Genomic DNA, 23452 nt, shown 5'->3' with positions numbered 1-23452 from the left:
CTAGCTCCAAACAGGTTTCCATGCGAATTTTGTTCCTCTAACCAGCTGTGATTATTGACTGATTATCCTGGAGGGTACAACTTTTGACGTTGTTTCGAACGAGTTCACCGTCTTTCTCCAGGAAGTCATCGAGATTTGATGTTAACTTGCACAAATTGTGTTTCCTGTATTTCAGTTTAAAGCATGCCACTGATGGCTTGGATCCCATCGGGCCGTTAGCTATACGCTCGAGGTTATTCGGAGAACTTAAAAATCCGTGGCTAGGTTGAACAATCTTTGGTTATTGGATGAAGGGCACCTTCTTGATCCATTGTTGAACATTTTTTGGCGTAAAATCTGAAGCCGCTCTTTTCATCTTCACAAAACGTAATCGTGAGTCGTTATTTGTATATAACTGAACGTGGAATAAGAAGCGAGTTCTTTGTTTGCCGTGTTTTTAGATTCTCCTTTAAGTGAAAGATCGTTTAACTGGTTAAAACGTGACTGAAATGATTGTTATTTTCCGTGAAACAGAATCTGATACCGCCCTCGGAAATGTTAGTCCGCACGATCGCGTTTGACATGTTTTAATCCGACATTTGTTATTTCTGATCCATGAGAGGAAATTACCGTAATATCCCCGGTCTAAAGTAAGCCTTCACTTTTTCTTTAAAAGGTTTTATGCCCTGATGGATTTATTTTCGCGTGGGGGGAGGGGGATCGTGAGCTCACCATGGTAAGGGTTTTTGCGGTTGAAAAACTGGTTAGGCTTATTACCGTTTAAATTATTTTCAGTCGCCTTAAGAATACTGCATAGCAGTTCTGCACCAAACGATACGTAATTCAAAACGACATCCTTACTTCGTCGTAAAACCGTTCGAAACGAGATAAAAAATTGCACCCTCCCCACCCCGTGATCAACCAGCCCGTGAAAGAAACAGTGGAGAGCTGACAATGAGACGTGGAACTTAGTGAAAAACTGAAAGAATAGCGTCATACAGTAACCTGAACGTAGCTTGAACACAAGGCGTAGTTACATTGCAACCTAAAGTACTGGACTTGCCGATAGAGAGCTTAGAGTTGCTCCCTTTGAGCAGTCATTTAATATCATCATATAATTGAAAAAATACGTGCTAAAAATAACGATAAACCATATTTGTACAGGAGTTCAAACGTTTTGAAGCTGTCCTGTTGTGACGTCACTAATGGTGACAATATCGAATGACAAACAGCGCTTACCAATCGTGTAAACGAAGTTTTCAGTTTTACCTTTTTTTTCACTTTTTTTCAAAATACTGAAACGAATAGCTTTGGACTTCAAACAGATCATTTTTTTTCCAATCTGTATGTCATCTTCAACCTTGATATGAGTCACCGCGTATCTTAAATCCATGTAATGTTTCTCTTTTACCGGAAGAAAGATACGTTTTGGCAGATCAAAATTGGATGCAATTACTATTTTTTTACAGCAAGACAATATTTACGTATCTACATATTTGACAGATTCAAACTGCTTGCATTATGCTTACAACACGAACTGTCGTCGTAAAATATTAAGGAGTTATCACTTTGGTCGATACAACCCAAAAAAATTGACAGAGTTGAGGCGTTTCAAAATCTGTCTTATAACTGGCCTCGCGGCAATCGCAGTGATGTATTCGGTGTGAATTTTCCACTGATTGGAGTAAAATGAAGATTCGTGACTCCAAACAGGTCGATGGCTAATGAATGGCACAATTACAAATATGACAAATTTGAAGAGCAGAGTCCAAGACGCTAATTACGTTAGATGAAACAGAACAACTATTAAATAACTCGGTGGAAAACAAAACCTGTTTTGCATCTGGCACGGCCATAGGGACTATTGCAAGAGAGATCTTCACGGTTTATACGGTGTTTTCTGACGCTATTTTACAAGAAGGTACAGCAGCAAATTTACAGGTAAAATGTGTTTTACTTTTAACTAAGTGAGGCGCGAGATGTAACGGTCGTATGCGTGTAAATGGAGAGGTAGGAATTTGTGGGGCTTAAAATCAGGTGTTTCCACATTCTGTTCAAGTCCTTCACTCGGAGGTGTGTATTACCCTGAGTAGACTAGTTTTTTGTTATTTCCTCATTGAGACTTTCAAAAGAATTAACTGTCCTCTCTCGTGCCGTTGAGGGTTTTTCACGTTTTACTATATACGTTTCGGGGTTTGTTTACATTGGCCCTGAAAAGCTCCCGCGGGAAGTTGCCAACTAAGTTATTTTTTATTTATTTATTTTTTTTGGAACGAATTCATGCTTTATACACGCCAAGACTAGAGTTGAATCCATTTTCACAAGAGAAAATTTGTTCCATCAGCTCAAAGTCGGTTTAATGTTAGACTAATGATTTTAATTTTTAGATTATTTTTTTAGATTTTCGCTGATAATCATTGTAAAGCGCCTTTGAGCATTAGAATACTGGCGTTATAGAAATCTTTTGTTATTGTTTTTGTTATTATTTAATCTTCTCCTTGACTTAAAATCAATGAGAGACGTTAAAAAAACTCATTCGGAAGGGCTCGCGCTAAATTATAACGATAGACAATGAAAATCCGAATCCTTCCCGCGAGTCACGGCAGACAATACGAATCCGAGGGAATCCGAGGCTTTCCGAGTCTGTCACGAATGTTTGTCGCGAGAAAAAACAACAGTGCTTGTTCCTTTGGCTTTTCTATCAGTCTTGAAGTGAAATGCGTTTTCGTACCGACATAGTCATTTAATCGGGCTTTACAATAGCAGTAATTTGAAAAAAATTTTCGCCATGTCTTTTACGACCTTTAAATTTTACCGTTTGCGACCCTTCCACCGGCCATGTATCACTTTGGAAAACTATCGGCTACTTTCATTCCACTGAAGCACACATTGCGTTGACTCTTCACCTAAACGAAGAAAGTAATCAACTCAAACTTAAACTGCTTAAGAGGCGCTGTCAGTGAAATGAAATTGCTTTACCTCCGTCATAACTTTTACATTATTTCCTTTCGCTATGCAGCGATCGATTGGGACTTTCGCGAAATTTGCGATTGACCGTCGCTGTGATTCCTTTCGTAATTATTCCAACCATGCAGCGCCTGCCGAAACGAAACCTATATCGTTACATTAATTCCACAATAAAATAATCTGCTCAAGATCAAAAAGATGGATTTTTTGCAGGTGAAATTCGTATGTACACAATTTCAAGAGGTTGGTTTTTGCGAAATGGAATTGTTGATGCAAAGATGCTTTGTGGATAAGTAAAATTTAAACGAATACAACTATTTAACACAAGAATTCGGGTGAAGAATATGACAGCTCTACATACCAGATCATCTGAAACCAGTAGTGTGTTGTAAAATATAAACCGCTTATTTCGCTGATAAACCAGGCGTTCTTTTCACGCCGTATCAGACTTAGATAACTGTGATATTAAGATTTCGTGCAGATGTTCGCGTGCTATGTATGAATGCTTTGGAGGGTGATGAGGAATTTGAAATGTTGTGCGCTCGTTATTTTATCATCAGTATTTTTTTTTTTTTTTTTTCACCCTGCAAATGCGATGAAAAAGTAGTGATAATCATATGCATGTGTCTCTGTTCATTTGTATGTGTACTGTCTTGTGGGCGTCTTTTTCAAGTCCGCTCATTTCCCAAAATATTCTTTTCAGAATAAACGAGATTACAAAAAAAGAAAAAATGAACCCAAGCCAGGAAAAAATCTGCCAAGTTTTTGAATTCTACCTATACACCCAATGCCATCTTTAATTCATCTTTTGTCATACATACAACTGAATAAACATCTCATTCTACATTGTCTAGCTCGTCCGCTTTGGTCTAGTTTGTTTTAAATGTTTACATGTTTACTAGCGGGAGGTATCGGCCAAACTGATATCCTGGTTTTGTTATGTAAAGTGATACTTTGATAAAAGAAAAAATCCTACGTTAGTGAGTAGTAGCTAAATATATCCATTTATTGTAAACGTAATTCAGTTTGGAAGGCTGGTCAACAACAAGCTAACATCAAACGGGATGTTTTGGCATAAAATCACTCCGAGGCCGACAAACATAAATAAGTTATAAGCGTTTAAGTTCCTAAAAACTCTCGCGACTAAGGCATTCAAGTTTGCTATCCATTTTTTCCGCTACAAACGCAAGAAGTTTTATGATGCTGTGCTGAACAGAGAAAATCTTCAGGATGCATTAGAATGGTACGTACAGGTTCAGTTTTCTGTTATGTGTTTTTTGGCGCTTCGCACTCAAAACCTTTTGTTACATGGAGAAGAAAAATTGAAGCATTCGTCAACAAGTGGAAACGAATCTGAATATTGTTTTATAAGATTTACGAATTGGTCGTAAGCTTAGGTGACAAAAACACTTCTCAATTCAGCCTCTCGAGATCGAAAATGAAATTCAAAATTATATACGTGAGAGAAGTCGTTTACTTTGAGATATTTGCCAGCAGTAAACATTAATCCTTGTTGACATGTGGAAAGCTGGCAAAATATAACGATGGCACAAGAAAAAAACTCCAGGAACTCGTAAAATTCCCCAACGATGTTTCCATGTCCCGTTGTGAATTTCGGGAAATGTTTTTGGGTAAAACATTCACCGTTTCCAGTTAAGTCTAAGGTGCAAAGCTTAAATTCAACGGAAGGATATGAAAAACAAGCAACAAAGCGTCAGAAATCTTTCCTAAGATTTTATTGGATTTCGGGATAAATACATGAAAAACAATTCCTTTTAGCTTAATGATAACAACCTTAAAAAACATGAAAACAATCCAAAACAGTTCGCATATGTCATAACATGTATTTCGTTAGGGACATATTGCAATGCCACGATCTTCTATCTCTTGATCGTTAATTCATATTCCTCTTTTTGTATTCACTTTTTCAAGAGAGTACATAAGTATCATTTTTCACAGCTTTTCCAAAGACGAGCTTAAACTATAACACATTGATTTGTTTCAGCTAAATCGAAGCATCTTTTGCAAAAAAAAATTTATTTTTGTCCTATTTAAGTTAAGTTTATAATATAGAAAATTAAAGTGTGGGAAATGTTAATTTTTTTTGGTTCGTTTTATAATCAGATTCATGTCCCCCGCTGTTCGAACGTATAGTTTCACGAAAACAGTAGTCTGTTCAACATACAGATCAAACAAGATCATATTTACCCATTGTCATAGGTCATGGAATCCTTTTCTGAACATACCAAATAGGTCCAAATAGATAGATAAGTACAACAGAAGCGCCAAAAACAACGGAGTTCGTAGGCGTTAAATTCTAACTCGCTATAAACCTGTAGAAAATCAGCAATATGGTATCCTTCAAGATAAAAATGTTTTACTTTTGTTTCTTTTATTTCGTTTTAACAACGTACGAGTATAATACTGAACGTTGCACCTATTCCTGCGTGTTTAGATTAGATAATTTTATTTTATTTCATTTTATTATATTTTCGATCCTTTTAAGGCACTTACGTGATTCAATATTAAAAGAAAGCTACACTATTGACGTGGCTGCCTGTGGCCGGAAAATAAATTAGCAATATGGTTTCTTTCAGGATTAAAACATGTCTCTTTTGTTTCAAGAATTTATGAGTGTCACATTTCTACACTTATTCTTAGATGTTTAGATGTTATTATTTTATTTTAATCCCTATCCTTCTACTCTATGTCGCTTATCTGATTCAGTGTCAATAGAATCTATTCTATATTGATGTCGCTGGACTTAACTCTTCCTCTTTTCGAGAGAAGCCCCTGATTCGACTCGAAATATTCGATAACGATGACTTACTTCTACAGCAATCCGCTGTTAGGCTCTCTTATTGTTTATATCTTGCTCGCGAAACTTGAAACCCGATCCACCTGATACAACTACTGCTGAATAAGCTAAGTTCAATACAGCGGTTGTCCTTTCAAAAGCGTCGAAGAGTACGCAGTGTCGAAAGGTATTATGGGTATCGATGGTTCACGGTTGCTTGATTGAATCTCAAGGTGCCTCAGTTCAGCGTGATAGAAGGAAGACAGCACAAATACTTGTATTCATGATTTCTTCTTCCTTTTTGCTGAAACACCGTGAACCTCAATCAAGCAGCGATAACAACAACCGGCATTGTCGCGTACCCTTTTACCCTGTTTGTAGGACAAACCTCGTCGAAACAGCTGTACATCAAAACTGGCATGACATGACTCCGAGGCATTCTGTCCAAAATTGCAAATTTTCTAAGATTCATTTGTCTAAAAATTCCTAAAACAGACTTGCCTCAAAGCAAAGCATTGTCAAATAGAGACGTTTTGCAGAGAACCTTGGTGTCATTAAAAAATTCTGATATATGGAACGTGGGAGCTATTGCAATGACGGGAAAATTTATTAACTACTTTGCGTATTTGCAACATATATATTTTTTTTTTTCCGAAATAAATGAGATTTGGTTTTCATTCAACTGGTAAGACTTCCATTTCAATTTGAAGTTGACAGTCTGAAGAAAACATTCTAAAATAACCAAAAACCCTCGGGTACGGTAAGCATTCATTTAAAGTGCCAAAAAGAAACAATTATTTATGTCAGTATTTATAATCCATCAAATATTTTTGCACGCTCGCGATTGGTCTAAGCAATGGTCACGTGACTGGATATGAGGGGTGTTGCGAAAAAAAATTTGTAGCAAAATAAAGCTCGAGGGATAATAAAGCTCTCGCTTCTCAGAACAGGTAATGTCCGCGGACAAATATCCGAGCATGTTTTCGCACTAAGTGGAGACAATTATTGCTTATATACCCACAAAGGCGACATTGAGCTCAGCAAGTGGAAAAGCTGACGATCTAACTCACATTACATGAAAAATAAAACGGTCCTTTCCCTGACAATTCACGAAAAATAGGCATTTCACGAATCACGATAAGAAGGACATTTTCCAGACCAAATTACATATTAACGAGATTTTGAAACTTCATGTCCAAAGCACAGCCTAGTTTGATATCCGCTTTGACTACGTTTCTTTTTTTTCTGCACCAGGGAAAAAAACATCGCGTTCCGCAAGAGTATGAAAAGAGATCAAAGATTGGCCTGCAGTTGTTATGGCTGTTCAAAACAACAGAAGATATAATCAAAATAACGCTAAACAACGAATTATAAACGCTTCTTTCTCATTTCACAAAAAAAAAATATTTTGGGAAATCGCGGTTCACGACTACTTAAGAACTCATCATGATTCACGCGAAAAACTGAGCATTTCTTATTTCGTGAAAGTATTGAATTTTTCTTTTTTTCTTTTTCTTCGTTTCTTGTCATTCACATTTTACCCGTCGAAGACTGTAGTTCAGGCAGTCCAAAGCTTGTAATTTCTTAATCGTTTCAGCCAGAGATCGATTTAAAATTTTTCCCAATTCTTATTTCATCGGGAAAAAACTTGGGCCATTCACGAATAGCAAAAATACTGTTTACAACCCTCATATAGATTAACGTTAATTTTCCGGTAAGGGAAGCTGAAATATCTCCGCACCGGAAGGCGTAATTTAAATTTGTTAACTACGGCTCTGAATTGAGCAAAAATCTAGAAAACAAGACAAAAATCAGCTGACGCACAAACGAGCAATATCGAGCCTCAAATGGGCATTATTAAACTCATGAAAAGATAACAAATATTTTCAAAAACGATCGTGTCACTTTTTATATTAGAATTTAGAAATTCGATCATAAAATGTTTTTGTCATTTTAAAGGTAGGGAGAGGAGAGGGGCCTTTTGAGAGCAAATTTTATTTGACTGCAGGTGGCTAGGCTAGCGCTGGAAGAGAACTGTTACACTTTTGATGTAAGTTGATTCATTTGATTTCTGTTTTGTCTTCGTCTGGGATCAGATAGTTCTCAATATATCAAATACAAGGGGCTTGCGGAAACAACGTTGTTAATTTTTGTAAGACAAAACAACCTTTCCTTAACTTCAAAAAATGATTTATGTATTATTCAGGCGAAAATACAATTTTGTATTTCTTATACACAAAACATTTATAAATGGCGCATATGGCATTAAAAACTTGACATGTGGTCAAATGTTTTTCTTTACCAATCGTTTTAGCTCAGTTTTGAAAATGTAAATTTGCAGTTACAATAGATTATTAGAATTATTATAACAAGTATAATGTCCGCTGCCTCAGGGTATTCAGTTTGTTAACATTGCTGGTGTTTTCGCTTTTTCAACACATTCGTCGTCTTTTATTAGCTTTGTTTCAATTCGTAGCGCCTAAGTATTAATTTTTAAAAAAGTGACTTTTGCCAAGCGTATATGAATTTCTTCAAGAACATTTCGTGACTCCGGCAACCAGCAGCACCGTCGGTAAACATAAAACGATACACCGCCGGGCGAGATTAACGCCAGAAACTTATACAATTATTATCTTTATGAATCGCCACACCTCAGGTGCCGCGAATTAATTTATTTTTACCGCATGATCATGACACTATTTACAGACTAGCTTGCAAAACGTCATCCGAGCCTATTTTTAATAACGATGATCAATTCTCCAAGTTGTTTAAATGACTGTAATCCCTTGATGTTTAGACGAGAGCAGAAAGGCCAAAATAGAGTTTTAAAACATACACTTCACGCAGTGATACATCACGGAATACCTCCACGCGATCTGCTGTTCAGCGGCGTCATAGCGCGCGAAGCACGCGACCGCTTACGAAACAAACAAAGATACTTATATCTTAGAAGAAGCTTCTCACAAGAGCTGAAGGTGAGTTCGTTGCTTGCTGTGTTCACTGATGGTACCGTTGCAAAGCTAAACACATTAGTAAGGGGCGACAATCTACGAAATGAGTTGTTGTCTCCTTGTTTTCGTTCTTGTATTTTACAATTCTACTTACATATCCAACGTTAATTGGTTCTCTGATATGGTGAAACTCTTTCCTGCCAACTGCAAAAGCACAGCAGAAAAAAGATTGCTTTTCAAAACTCTAGATCGGCAAATTTAAATACAAACCTAAAGGTCTTCAGTTATGAGCTGAAAAATTGCAAAACAGTGGGACTTAATATTTCTTTTAAATCGAAATGTCCATCTCAGCCATAAATTGCAGTATTCTACATGCAGAAGGTACATAATTTTCATAAGGGTGCTCTTGTTCCGAACATCTGACCAGATCTCATAATTTCAAACCGTCTTGTTTGCTATTGTCGGCTTTTTTAATCTTTCAAATAACTATTAATGGCCTAGCTGCATAATAAAACGGGTATCATACTGTCAATATATGTAATTCTCGCGCTTATTGTTTTTGCGCATTCTTGCTGCGCACGGACTTTGTACGTCACGTCTAATCTCGTTTCCAGATCTCTCGCTCTGCCGTTTCTCTGCGTTGTATGAAAAAACTGAAAATAATTTTTGTATTAGAGTTTGAAAATTTTGTCTAACGCGCCATCAAATTCCGATTCGTTTGCACGCTTAGTTTAGCTGCACGACATTTCAAAAGGGCAAGGTGTTAGAAAGAATGGAAACATTTGAGCTTGTTGAAGCAACAGACCCACCTGTATAAAATGCGAGTTTCTTGAACCATTTTGTCAAATCAGGTAGCTTTCCACACGCGTTATCTATTGAGGCATGTGACTCACTATCGAGCTGTACTAAACGAAAAACATTTAGTTTATTAAAAGATTTTTGCGCTAACTGCCATAAAATATTCATGATGATAAATTTTATGTAAGGAAACTATTGTTTCAGACTCCACTTCTAGATCCTGTATTAATAATTTACATCAGTTTTGAAATCCAAAATACTTCTTATTGCTCGAATATATCCTCATTTACTTCTATCATTGATAATGGTGAATGTAAACGACTTAAGATATTTTTTGCTACTCGTGGTAAGATTATCCGCGGGAAGCTGGAAACCAAGTCTAAAAATAACTTGAGAGAGATTACCTTGGGAAAATGGCCAATATGTATGGGTTATTGACCAAGTGTGAGGTCAAGATGGCTGGATATTGGCCAAGTTCTTTTTTTGCGTGTTTATGGACCGAGACGGAGTCGAGGTCCATAAACTCGCAAAAAAAGAACGAGGCCAATATCCAGCCATCTTGACCGAACAAGCTTGGTCAATAAAGGATTTATTATATGGCTTTCGGGGAAATTTTTCTTGCGGGACACGGCGCGTAGTCCCGAGCAGGCAAGATAGCTCCATCTTGCCCGCTCGGGTAGCCAATCACAACACAGGATTTGATTCATCTTGCCCGCTCACGGGGCTAGCCAGTAATATGCAAGATTAATTCTGTTACTCCTCATCCTCTCTTGATTACAAATGACATGGAGCGATCAACCACAACTAAAATACTATGCATGTAGTGATCTCTGTACATTTATAAATAGAATACCAGCTCTCCAAAGTACATTTACCTATCTCTTCCTTTAACGCCACGCATTTTTGTTGCAATAGATCTAATGTTAACCATGACGGGCCTCAATTTTACTTATTGAGGATTACAATAGAAAACATTTTCCCTGTTTCTGTCCTACTGTAGGAACACAAGTGGAAATTTAAGAGAACAAAAAATGTTGTGGGATGACAAGCCACAGGGGAGTTCTCTCGATCTTTCACGAGTGTTTCTATAACCAGGCAGAAACACGGAAAAAATAAATGCAGTTGCTAATCCCCTTTAGAAAAACTGCTGACAAAAAAAGAAAGAAACGTTTCAGTTTATCGTGATTGTCAAAGTATAAATTCTCTTTTCTGGTCTGAAATTTTTCTTGTTTATAAATAAGTTCGTAAAATTATAAAGTACACTGAACCACAGACCTTACAGAGTCTATTCGTTGTCGTTTTGTTAGAGCGATAGATTGGTTGTTCCCGCATAAACTACTTGGACTCGCGGTATGGTTATTAAATAGAAAGATGGCACCTTTTAAAGGGCATTTTCTAAGAATAATTCAATATTAGGGATTGAATGGCAAATCATTTTTCTCGCTGAATAATCACCTCCCTCAAAGAACAGTTCTCTTTTAGGTCGAATCATAAAAATAAACGCCCACTTCTTTTGTCATTTAAAGACGTCTTGAAGTACTATAAGCAAACCTCTGTTATTGAAATTTTCTTTCGTCTTTCTGGAAAGCTTAAGAGAATGAACGATATTGAAGTGTAAATTTCGTCCCACAGTAAAACAAATCGGAATTTTTCTTTTTCACTTTCGTTTTTTTCTTTTCAGGACAGCACCGTGAACGTGAACCAAATGAATTACTGCTTACTCGATTTAACTCGTTCATTAAGTTTTTTTTAGGATATGTGCCACCTTTAATTTTTTGATGTGGGTGGAAAGTTGTGAAAAGGTTTAGTTAGCGTTGAATTGTGTTCCCAGTAAATGAGAACCTGACGTCGGTGAGGGGTGCGGGTTTCCGAATTGGCTCGCGTCAACCAGCCAACGTGAAACACGCCAACTCGTTGTGCTTAGTTTGCGTCAGAGATCCATATGGTAGTATGACAACTTATCAGCTTAATCACACACTGATTATGTTTTGGATATTTTCTCTCCAAGCCCAGCTATTTTCACTATATTTCAGTTCTCGATCATCAAATGTAAAACGATCATTTGTGGGCGCATGTAAAGGTTTCGGCTTTTTAAGGGAAATTTTGATTTGATTTGATTTTTGATCCAAGATCACTTAACAAGGGGCCTGAGAGCGAGTTTGAAGACGCAAACCAGAACCGGTTGAGGAACTTATGCATCTCTGAATATAACTCGCTCATGTAAAAATGTATTGGTGAACGGAAAGGCAATTGTAAGGAGTGCTTTACACGAATGTGGAACTAGAGGTTCAAGATCTCATTTGTTTGTACAAGTAACTGTTGTTCCTTACTTGGGTATTTTAACATGCACTTCCTTTTGTAATCAGTTCTCTGTTATTTCCTCTGTGTCAAGAGATCATAGATCTTGTTAGTCTTCTTCGATTTTCTCCATAAGACTTCCTTCCATTTAAATCAGTTATTTTTAGCACTTTGGGAAACCTCCAGACAAACGTGAAACAGATATTTTTGATTACCTAGTTTTCATGTCTGCACTTGGGTTTCGAAGTTTTCCTTAAAACGAGAATGCCCTGAAGTGAGTCTTATCGTAAAATAATCCAAATTTCAAATAAAGTTTAAAGGGTTAAAAATTGCTTTTGTGGTTTGTTTACTTGGCAGCACTCTAAAGAAAGTTATGACACCTTTATATTGAAATACGTTCTATTATTAATCATGACAAGGCTCTTGTAAAAACAACTGTTATTTGACGGGTTGACGTCAAACGGTGAAGATACAGGCAAATATCACACAAAATGAGTTGTCAGATCCCCGTATGAAACAGAGAAATCTCCATTGCTCCGCAAGAGACATTGGCGCTGTTAAACGTTACTGACGAAAAAAAGTCGAGATCACGATTTACTGTTGAGATAACTTGAACTTAAATTTGAAAGGTATGTTATTTTTTTAACAAGTTGGTGTGTGTTAAGATGTCTTTGTCACGGCCCATCAATATTTCTGTCGCAGAATTCGTGGTACTTCCTATATCAAAAATATGGTTTACTACATATATAGTCGCATTCTTTATATCTTTCTTTGTATTCGCCACGTTAACGTTAAGCTAAGCTTGAAAATGTTTATCATGTTTATGAAATCTTCACAGATAGTTAGCGTGTAAATCAGTCCGATGTGACCATAATAAAACATTGCTATTTTTACAAGCTACTAATAATACATAGGCATTAGTGTGGGTTGTGAATATTTTCTTGGAACTTATGTTTAGCTCGGTTACTGAAGCAAGAAAATGTTGTTGGTAAAACTGTTATGTAACAGGACAAATTTGCAAACAAAATTCAGAATCAAGCTATATATATTTACTAGAGGAAGCGGAAAAGATCGTATTTATGTCAAAATATTTGAGGTCGGAGGCAGGATTTCAGACTTTCTCAAACAACTGGGATAAAGAGAAAATTCCTAATTCACAAATACATGGAGGAAAATATGAACAAAGCCATCAGGCGGAGACATCTTGGTTTTACAGCTGCTCAAGGAAAGCCTATTTGCCGCGTTTGATCACTGCTGACTCCGAATAAATTTTCCGTGACAAACTCAGGGCAAATAATGAAAAAGTGACAAGTCATTTGTTTATAAGGAAATTACACTGAATGATTTCCATTGGTGTTCCTTTCAAAACTACACAACCTCCTTCAATAATCTTTGCAAATTAAGGAAAATATCTGCAAACGTCATGATTAATTGAAAAGTTACCATTGAAAAAGGATGTATTCCAAAAAGTATTTCACCAGCAAAATGTCAGAATTTATTGCAAAGTTCCTCGGCTCCTATATTAAAGATAAGATATAATATTTCGACAGGATTAGTTTCAGTTAAGAACCTGCATCTCGCCGGCGCTCATGTTGCAATACAAGACATAAACGTTTTGCGTTTTTTTTTTTCTGCGCCATTTTCAAAGGATACAAACAAGACGCGCGAAGTAGTGACGTTTCTATGAAAACTCATGTCAAATAATTTCCTGAAAACGTTGAATTTCTGAGGTATTCATACTGTGCATAGCGCCTTCTGGTGAAAATATTAATTTCATAAAAATATTACAACTGTAACCTCCAATTATTTTTTATTTCTGCAAGCATGTCGGTGACTGTGTTCGCGACTGGCGTTCTGGACGCGAATGATTTTGTCTAGAGCTTAGCTCTAACTTTAAATTATCGATGTCGCTGCATGGGACATCTATGTTTTGACAAAACTTAGTCTAAAGCTTCATTTTATACAACTTTAATGGTTTTTAATAACTGTTTTCATAATTCTCTTCGATGGAAAAAATACTTTCTATACCTACGGCTAAAATTACCTCAGCGTTTTCCGTTTGAGGTCGATGAAATTCAATAAAATCTTTACGTCATTTCTTTTGTTTTCCTTTCGGTTCATGATATGATAGAGAGATAAAACGGTCAGGTCTCAGTTTTCTTCGAATAGCAACTAACCTAAAGAACTTGAAAACGATAAAGTAAATTGATGTAATGAATATATGAAAATAAAGCTAAAATAGAAAGATGATAAATTCAGAGAAAACATTTTACAAGCAATAGTGGGCAGACATAATGAACAGATAAAAAACTTGTATTTAATTTATCTCCGGGTAGGGGTTGATGATTTCAACTCATCTAACAAAAGACTAAGAAACAGAATGTCAAGAGGGGACATTTTCTCGAAACTTAAAACACTATCTCACTTTATCATTTACATAAAGCTAATACACCATCATTTTTAATAACCTCTGCGTGTCCTCTGCTGGTAGGGAGAAATAAAACTTGAAAAATAGCAATTAATAATTAATATATAAACCACGAATAGCTCTTGCATGCGGTGAGGGAAAGAAAAAACAAAACTCGTGCACTCAGAAAACAAAATCTGAAAAACTCTTTGAATCACAGAAGTAAGTAAAGGTCAAGAAAGAAATTCATTCGGGAAGAAGTGACATTTATTCTTAATCTGTTATCGTCGCTCTCAATGAAAGACTAACATTTTCTTTGCAGAGTCATATATCCTAACAAAAATACGATATTGGTCTTACAACAAAATGTAAATTTGGGCGAAGGTGTTGTTAAAGGTGAATATCAGTACCAGGACATATCAGGACATGTTTTTGAATTTGTAGCTTGACAACACAAGAACGTTTTCACCGTCACGAACGACGGAAACGGGGTTTTAGAGAGTTATTTAATAGGGAGTTTAAGTAACCACGACGGCGACGGCGAGGACAGCGTCGATTAAAAAATGACTTTATATTTTACCGACGAATCTCGCGATACCCTAAAGTCATTTACTTTGTTTATCACTGACAAAACTTTCACGAAACTGAATCTGGGACACAGCGATAAACTCGAAATAAAAATTTAAAAAAATTAGCCGTCGTGGTTCACGTTCTCCAGACAACGCAGAATTTGGTCATTTCACGTTGTTGTTTTGCCGAGGACGGTAAAGAAATGTGCCAAGAATTATAACGCGCATACAAAGCCATTGTTCTCCTAATTAAATCTTTTGTTTAGCGACGTTCCCGTTGCCGTTGCCGTCGTGGTTTTCTTAAAATCCCTAATTAAAATCCCAGACCCGAAAACGCTTGCACTTTTGGCGCTCGCTATATACAAGAAACGAAAATGGCTGCCCGATTTTATCCCAAGACTCTATACTTCACAACCTTGGCGAAAACTCTGCTTTAGTTAAGGAATCACTCAAATCCGTCCAAACGTATTGTTAACTTAAAATCAAGGCAGTCGTTTTTATCTCGGCCGCGAGTACGTAGCTACTGCAGCTAATATAGGTTGATTTGGTAACTGTTGACTCAAGTCGAGTTCATGTTCTACTCAGCATGATAAACACTTAAACACATGAAGAAATAACTGCTCAGTAACCTTAAATGGAATGGTCACATACTGGGATTTGGTCAACTTACACCAAAGAAAACAAATTGTCTCACTTAAATAAATATAACCATAGGAAAGAATGATTTTACTGTAGATCAGTCAGAGTATATCCAGAAACTTCAAACTTAGACCCAGTTTGTGCGATGTTAACAGTATGGCATGAAATAAACCTAAATGTACTAGTACTGTCTCCATAACCGTTCAATGGACTGGTCAATTCAATTCGATTCAATTTTCTTATTTTCATTATACAGATTCAATGTATAGTAATGTAAAAGAAATAGTAAAAAAGTTAAGAAATATAAAGCTGTAAGGAAAAAAATTTATATGTGAGCGGTGGCCAAAGTGGCAAGAGCTTTATGGTTGGACACCGCCATGGTCAAGTAAATGGCAGCATAAGAAATTAATTTAGCTAAGCTACAGTACATTACAAAATACATACACCTCATTCAAACTTGTATAGCGACAAAATCAAACAGCAAAGTAAAACATGGCAGCAGCAAAATCAAGTTTGATTATTCAGTGGGTGGCATTTGTTACTCTTTCTTAAAGAGAACAAACTGATCGTCGGCTCGCTTGAAATTCCAAACCTGAAAACTTTTGGCGAGTCTCTTAAGTGTGAAAAAGTTATCTACTGTAACGGGTATTACTTACCGAGTGTGTGGAACAAATGACACATTTTCAGTCAGTGTATTAAGAAGCGAGTCACCTGTGCGTAGCTGGCGGTTTCGTTGCAAGGGGTTTCGAGACGCGCGATACAGCAACGGCCACGAAAAGACCTCGTCCAGTAGTTCATTACGCAAGCGGAACTAACTGAATCGTCAGAACGACATTTGCTGTAGACGTGATTGAGCTCATCTCCCTATCTCTATACAAAAGGGAAAAGCTTAAGCTCAAACATTGGAACAAATGTTTTCTGATTAATAAGAATAATTATGTAATATTTCGAGGCGAAATGACAAAGTCTTGCAGATTTAACTACTAAGCTAGCTCTTTTCCTTTGTTCTCAGTGGCCCGTGATTATCGTAACGGAAGAAGTTAATACACTAAGGATTTACTCCCTGAAATTCAAATTCCTGTTTAATTCATGGAGAACATAATTATTATCCCTTGAAAGAGAGAATCTCTTGGTTAATAAGCCTATGCAGAAGTCTGATAAATTCAGTATTAAACGGATAAACACATATCCTAAAACCTGAAGTTTATTTATGCACTGAATGAACTATTTTTAGCACTCATCTAACGTGAGTTGTTGTCATCGCTAGATGATTTTGTACAGAACAACGGGCTCTTATGTGTATGCTTTGCGGACCTATGTTTGTTTCATCGAAACAGTGCGTCAAAAAGGTGATTTTATTCCATTGCCACAACGCACTCAAACTGGTATTTCCCTTCAAAAGAACCAATCGCAGGTGACTAATATAGCTTATAATCCGTGGCACCGTATCTTACCGGAAATATACGACAAAAGAAAGATCAGCTTACGCGATGTGGTCCTATTGACGCACTGATTCGCTGTGTTATAAAGCAAGCTTGGGTGAGAGTCGCTAATTGACGCACCAGGTGAAATGAAACGTTTTGCCAGCCTCGCCGAATAAATAGTGACTGTTTCAAGCTATGAATCCTGGAAAATTTATCAGGTTTCTTGACGGGGGAAGGAAGTTGGATTTTTAAACTGAGTTCTAGTACGGAAAAAGACTAAATTATAGGTGAGAATTATAGAATCTTTCCTTTGTTAATGTTTTTTGCGGGATTATGTTAAGTTAAGTCAAGTAAGCTATTTACCTTTGAAAAATCCATGTTATATTCCTTGGACTGTATTATCCATTTTAAGCAAAAGAAAAAACGTTTATAGGAAAGGCATGTGACCAATTGAAGTTATGTCTACATGCTCTATATGCGTTTTGCTGCGCGTTATTTTCACTTCGCATTAAATGATGTTTCCCATGCACATAAGGTAAGGCGCCTTCGAGGGACAAAGCAATTTCAATTGTAGAACTCCTACGGCGTATGTTGTACGAGTGCGAGAGCAATCAATTTTTATCAATTCATTCAGCACGTACATGCGAATTCTGTCAACTTTGTAAAGCTCTAATTCTTACTCAACTGTGTTTTGTGTGCAATTCCTATCCGTGTTAATGCCAACCGTTTGCGAGTGCATGGAAAGCGATGTTCAGGAAAACTATGTATACAGATGAAAACGAAACATCTAGAACACCTCGAGCAATATTTTCATGCTTGAAAGCGGGAAGGCAGTATCACAAATGTCCGTATTTTAAGCCACCTGCTGTTTCTTAAGATATGGTAAACTGTATTTTATTATATTTACTCTTCATATTTGAGGTGTTAGTAAAGTTCGAGAAATCAAAACGCGTTTTAAGAAACGAAGTTCTGCCCGCGGATTTGAGGTTGAAAAACAATCCTCTATCATTTGTTTCATTTTTCGCCTAGCTTTGTTTACTAAGAGGCTTCATTAATTAGCTACCACCCAGAACAACTTGAAGTTTGTGAATATTTAATATTTACTTTTTAATGTCTCTCGAGCGTTCGCTTTTCATTCCTTCTTTTCCACAAAAGTGTGTGCCATAGGTCTTCAGAGCAATCTGTCGAACATGTTACGGGCTTGCACAAACGGAAACCCGTGCCCTTGAAGTACACTTACAGAATCGGAATCGATTTCAGCCGAATATTGTGTAAAGACACTTTGAATCGCCGCTCAAGTGACGTTGACATTTTTATATAATGAAAGTAAACTGAAAGTCACTTTTATAACATGGGCAATGAAAAGCAAATAAGAGTATTTGTTTTAATATATGAACTTTGATCTATCATCACACTAGTAGCCTACACGCCGTCTTTGTTAAGTAGTCTGGTCTCACTTCAGCGGAAACAACACACATCTTTACTCAAATGTTTACAGCTACATAAAAAAGGATCCCAGTTAAAGTAAATTTCTCCTGGGTATTATAAATTAAATAATTAAGCACACTGTCTCCCGGTAACTTGCGAATTATGGCTAAGCGAATTGAAGTTCAAAATTGTGCTTGTAGAGTTTCACCGAATTTCTTCCAAGCTACCAACTCCATTACATTCACAAGAAATCGTGCTTATGAAAAAAATCTTAGCTGAAAATGTTTCGGAGGTTTTTTTCACAAGCATTGTGCCAGCAAGATAACTTACAGTCAGTTAAAGGCATAAAAGGGAAGTTAACAAGTGTAAATGTCCTTTCACCCAGGACCGCAGCTAGTAATAATTTTGAATTTATTTAGTTACTTATTTCAAGTTCCCGTAAGAGGCTGCCCATTAAAAAAAATTCAAAATAAAAGAAGCGGGCTTGTTTTATATATACTACCTCGTGAGAATTTTAGCCGGGCTACGGCCGTGACCTATACAAAACCAAAAGTTCCAGCGAGGGGCAAAAATTTAGAACCCGTCTGACGTATGTCGGCTAATTAAACTAATAAAAGTTTTCCTTCTAGAAACTTTACACCGTATGTGACAAGCTCTCATTTGCACATGACCGGATGAGCGTGGTTTTACAAAGATCCATCGGACTGATTAAGATATTAAAACTGCAACAATCGCGCTCTTGAATTGAGCAATCGTAAAGAACAGCTGGAAGTTATCGAAAGCTAGAATCGAATAAATACAATGTGATTTTCTTTGGTGGTCAGTTTTGTAATGGTCCTATTGGGAAAAAGGCTTATTTAGCAAGATTATGCAGCCATATTCTCGTTTATACCGTATTACTACTTTCCTTGATTCGCAGATAACATCAAACCTTAAAAGTCCAATTTATTGTGGAAGTGACGCAAATGACAACCTGGGAAGATGAGGTACCCTGGAAACGAGGTTGCGCAAATGAAACAAGATTAACCTTATTTATTGGGAAGTAGATGCGGGATAAAAGCTATTGAAAGCTGTTTATGGCTGCTTGATTCCCACGTCCGCATTCTAATGTTCCACCGAGTGCTTTACAAATCGTTTAGCTCCAAGAAGGAATTTTCAGTAGGGCTTATGATCTCTCGCAGCACGATTTTCGCGCAATGAAAACGGTATTAAATCTTGAAACAATTTCTGGCGGTAGTTTTACGATACATTCGACTGCAAAAGACGACATTTGGGCAAGAGTGCGTTTGCAGGTAACTCGAATTTGTAGCTTTTTTTTTCGCGGCGTTCTCTAGGTGCTTAATGCTATTTTATAATAGATGTGTCAGCAAAATTCACCACTGATTCTGCAACACAACTTACGGAGTGTGTATTTACTTTAATTTATCTACATAACTCTCCTTTCTAATAATCAAATTGTCTCTTGGAATTGGAGAAATTTTGTTAAAATTTTCTCGCGGAGTTAGAAACAGTTTAACTAACGACTGAACAGGCTGATTTCTCGCTATGGTCAGACCTACACATATCTCCTTTGCTGGGTATATTTAGTTTACAATTTTTTTAAAATTTTGGTAAACCTGGCGAAATTTTAGTGTTCTCTGGCGAAGTTTTAGCGTAAACTATTTCAAAAAGTAATTTACCTCAAGAGTGGTAAAAACTCCTTAGATAAATTACTCTGCGAAATAATATAAGGACACTAAAGCCAGTTCTCCACATTTATCGATTTCCTCACAGTTTGTGTCCCAGATCCAAAAAGCAATTTATCAGAGTCGCTAGAGAAAGTGCATACAATCCATTTGCCACTTACAGTACTATAGTAGCTCTTTATTCGATTCCACTCGTACATTTTTAATTATACAGTCAAAGCCCTCCTAACAGACACTCCCGTAATACAGAAACCTCTTAGTTAAGGACTTAACTAATTACCTTAATTTCCTATTAATTTACGTACAGCCTCGCCTACGGCTTGACTTAATAAAAACTTAAAAATTTCCAAACTCTATCACAAGCAAAGTAAACATGGCTCATCATTCTATTTCACTATCTGTATGATGATAATTATTGCGTTGGTTTAGTTGACACTTCTTTGTATTTCAGCAGGTCTCCAACAAGCTCAACAGAAAATAAAGCTTTGCTGAAATTTTCGCTAATGGATTACTGATGAAGGAATATACAACCTGACATTGTCATAAGGAGCACTGTCACCATGGTTACCGCGCTGGTTGTTGTTATTGTGTTTATGATTGTGTTTACAGTAGTTGGCAATACCACGATCTGTTATATTATTTATCGCGTGAGGCGACTTCACTGCCCTTCGTGCCTTTTCTTGGTCAATTTGGCCATAAATGACATTGCGGTCGCAATTTTTCTGTTGCCTTTCAGCATTGTATCGATAATTCATGATTTCCGTGTTGTGGGTGGGACTGGATGCAACATTATTGGGTTCTTTCAACACGCCACAAGCACCGTATCAGTATTGACGCTGTTGTCAGTCAGCATAGACAGATATCTAGCCATTCTTATGCCGCTCAAATACAAAGGCTGGGTGACTCAAAATAAGACTGTCTTAAGTATCCTTGCTATCTGGTTCTACGCCTTGTTTTCAGCTTGTTACCCGCTCATAGGTTGGAGTCGTTACCAGAACATCCCTGGCCTCTGGTTGTGCGAGTCCGACTATCACATTTCCGTCAGTTTTACGTACTTTAAACTAGCCACGATGTTCTTCCTTCCGCTGGTTTCGATCATTTTTATTTACATCAGCATACTGCGTGTTGCCTTGCGTCATTCCAGACAAATTGCGCGCGAAGTCAAAGCGCTGCGCCAAAGAGAAATGACTGCAGTACTTGAGCCCGAGCTGACAGGGCAAGTGTCAGCGGCGGTCATATCGGGACAATATTGCATGCGCAAACCCCATTCTGCTCTACGCGCGGACATCAAGACTGCTTTGACAATGGCTGCCATTGTCGGAGCACTGTTTATTTCCTGGACGCCATACATGGTGGTGAATCTCTGGTCTTTTCATTCAGGACAAAACGCATCTGAATTACTTCAGTCCATAGTGTCAGGGCTTTACTACGCCACCGGAGTTATAAATCCATATTTATACGGATATTTAAATAGAATTATAAAACGAGAATTTAAAACTATGTGGGCAAGTACTCGGACGTTCTTCTCACGCATTAGAGCGAACAAACTTCATGCTGCAGTGACAACGTAACCATAGTCTTCTTGGAAAGGAACCGAAATTTCCCTCTATCTTAAATAGCTGCAAAAATTAAACTAAAACTGTTTAATAACAAAGTTCAACAACAACTCTTAATGTGGTACTCTGTCAAGGAACCTGGCTCCTTTTATCACTGCGCACACGTTCTGCGCACCTCGAGATGATCCCGCGAGAAACCCGAGTTCTTGAGCTTTCTTGATATCGTTTATTCTGTTCAATCACATAGATTTTCAGAGTTTACATTACATTTCCGAAAGCATGTCGTTTAAGGTAAAATAACGCATTTAAAAGAATAATGTTATATTTATTCATTTATTTATTTATTTGAAATCACGGAAAAACAAACATAAACAAGGTTCTTTACGGGAGCTGAAAAGCCCGTGATACGCAGATGAGTAGACTGACAAAAGAGGGCATTGTCCTTAATTTAAGAATTCTCACTCCTTGGTCCTAATAATTCACCCAAACCGACGAAACGCTATGGAAAAGAGTGGCCGTGAGTACTTTTTTCACCTCGTTTTCTCCCCCTGGTAAGGCATTCTTCTCAATTCCAAACAATCCCGTCATGAAACCTGCACTCTTCATCCTTTTATTTGCCATTCAGTTAACTCCTTTGACTTTGTGGCCTCTGAAGGAGTTTTTATCAGTAACCGTTTTCTAAGCCCGTTTCGCTCTATTTTCTAGATACCCTGAACATCCAGTTTTGTATGAGACAGAAATGAGCTCCGATCTCACAGATTGCAAACACGACCAAACGTACACTCTTACACGAGCACAAACGTAAAATAATTACTAGTAAATGTCATTGAATACAAAATAAAGCAAGACTACTTGTACAGTTATATGCATTTAAGTTATTTTACATTAAACACCATTAGTTTTGTTGGTCTTTAAAAAATTCTGTTAGTCTTCTGTTCTTTATACGTTGTCTTAGTCTAATTCTGCACTTCGTCTGGCACCTGTCGCGATTTTCTTCTTTATTACATCCATTTTGAAATCACTGGTGATCCTTGCAATCTGATTGGCTCTCAGCAGTGCGATTTATTCTAGAGTCGCATTATTTTTGTGCTCTAAATCACATCGTTTTTCCCAGCCAATGAGAATGGAACACTTAAAAAACAGTGAGATTTCAAGGCTAGAAATGAAATTATAGGAAAACCAGAGCAACCAGTATTCACGAATCACACTATTTTGTGCCCTAAATTGCATCTTTTTCTGTTTTGCACACAAAATGAGATGTAAAAGCGTTTCTGGTTCTGCTTTCAACAAACCGGCTTTGGTCAAGATACTCATCACAATTGATGTTATTTAGAATGGTAACTGAACTTCGTGTCGTGCAATTTCAGCCTGAAATCATACTTGTAATTTCAAGTCGAACTCGCGCTAGGCGATCGTTCAATTTTGAAATCACTGTATGATTTCAGACCAAATTAGACTCCATTCAGTTCAATTACCATTCTAAGTAACATGAATTGTGACGAGTATCTTGACCAAAACTGATCAATGAATTAGCGTTCGCTTCAAAACAAAAATAGGCGCTCTGATTCGTTGAAATCGCCATGGTAACCGAAAACTTCCTCGGCTTACGAAAACCTAAAAATTCATTTGAAGAGAGTTTGTAAAAGTTTACTATCAGTTTAGAAATACTTGTTCATTAGACGCTGAGGTTTACTATTCTTATCCTTTAAGCGAATTAATTTTAAAAAGCCCATGATTTGTGATGAAAAGTGAAATACTTGACAACGAGAATGAAACTATAATATTTCTTACAAGCTTATGCAGCTTAACGTTTGAGTGCGACAAAAGCGAATGGACTCAAAATATTTTGTAAACTTTAGGAAATTTTTGTCGCTTGAGCAGTTTGTTTGATATCGATAACAGCAAGAAGAATGAAAGCGCAATGAGCGAAATCACCGAAAAACTGTTTTTCTTC

At 37.0% G+C, this 23452-nt stretch overlaps 2 protein-coding genes across 3 annotated transcripts in view; both read left to right on the top strand.

The window, feature by feature from the left end:
• LOC145480650 (dynein axonemal heavy chain 5-like) overlaps positions 1-23452 on the top strand; it is a 175897-nt gene that overhangs the window by 26599 nt on the left and 125846 nt on the right. The gene's annotated exons all lie outside the window — the stretch shown is intronic.
• Positions 1734-22306, top strand: LOC145480640 (G-protein coupled receptor 161-like). Of its 2 annotated transcripts, none has more exons than XM_081458919.1 (2): positions 1734-1920; positions 20397-22306. In XM_081458919.1, exon 2 carries the CDS (start codon positions 20503-20505, stop codon positions 21511-21513), a length of 1011 nt encoding a protein of 336 aa, XP_081315045.1. In that variant the 5' UTR covers positions 1734-1920; positions 20397-20502; the 3' UTR covers positions 21514-22306. The 2 variants fall into 2 exon arrangements, with proteins under 2 accessions (XP_081315045.1, XP_081315043.1); XM_081458917.1 differs by lacking the exon at positions 1734-1920 and adding an exon at positions 11052-17116 and having other exon boundaries at positions 20394-22306.

Source organism: Orbicella franksi, chromosome 3, assembly GCF_964199315.1.
Source record: "Orbicella franksi chromosome 3, jaOrbFran1.1, whole genome shotgun sequence".
Lineage (NCBI taxonomy): Eukaryota > Metazoa > Cnidaria > Anthozoa > Scleractinia > Merulinidae > Orbicella > Orbicella franksi.
Note: the sequence above shows the minus strand (reverse complement) of the source record. Positions and strands in the feature narration are given on the sequence as shown.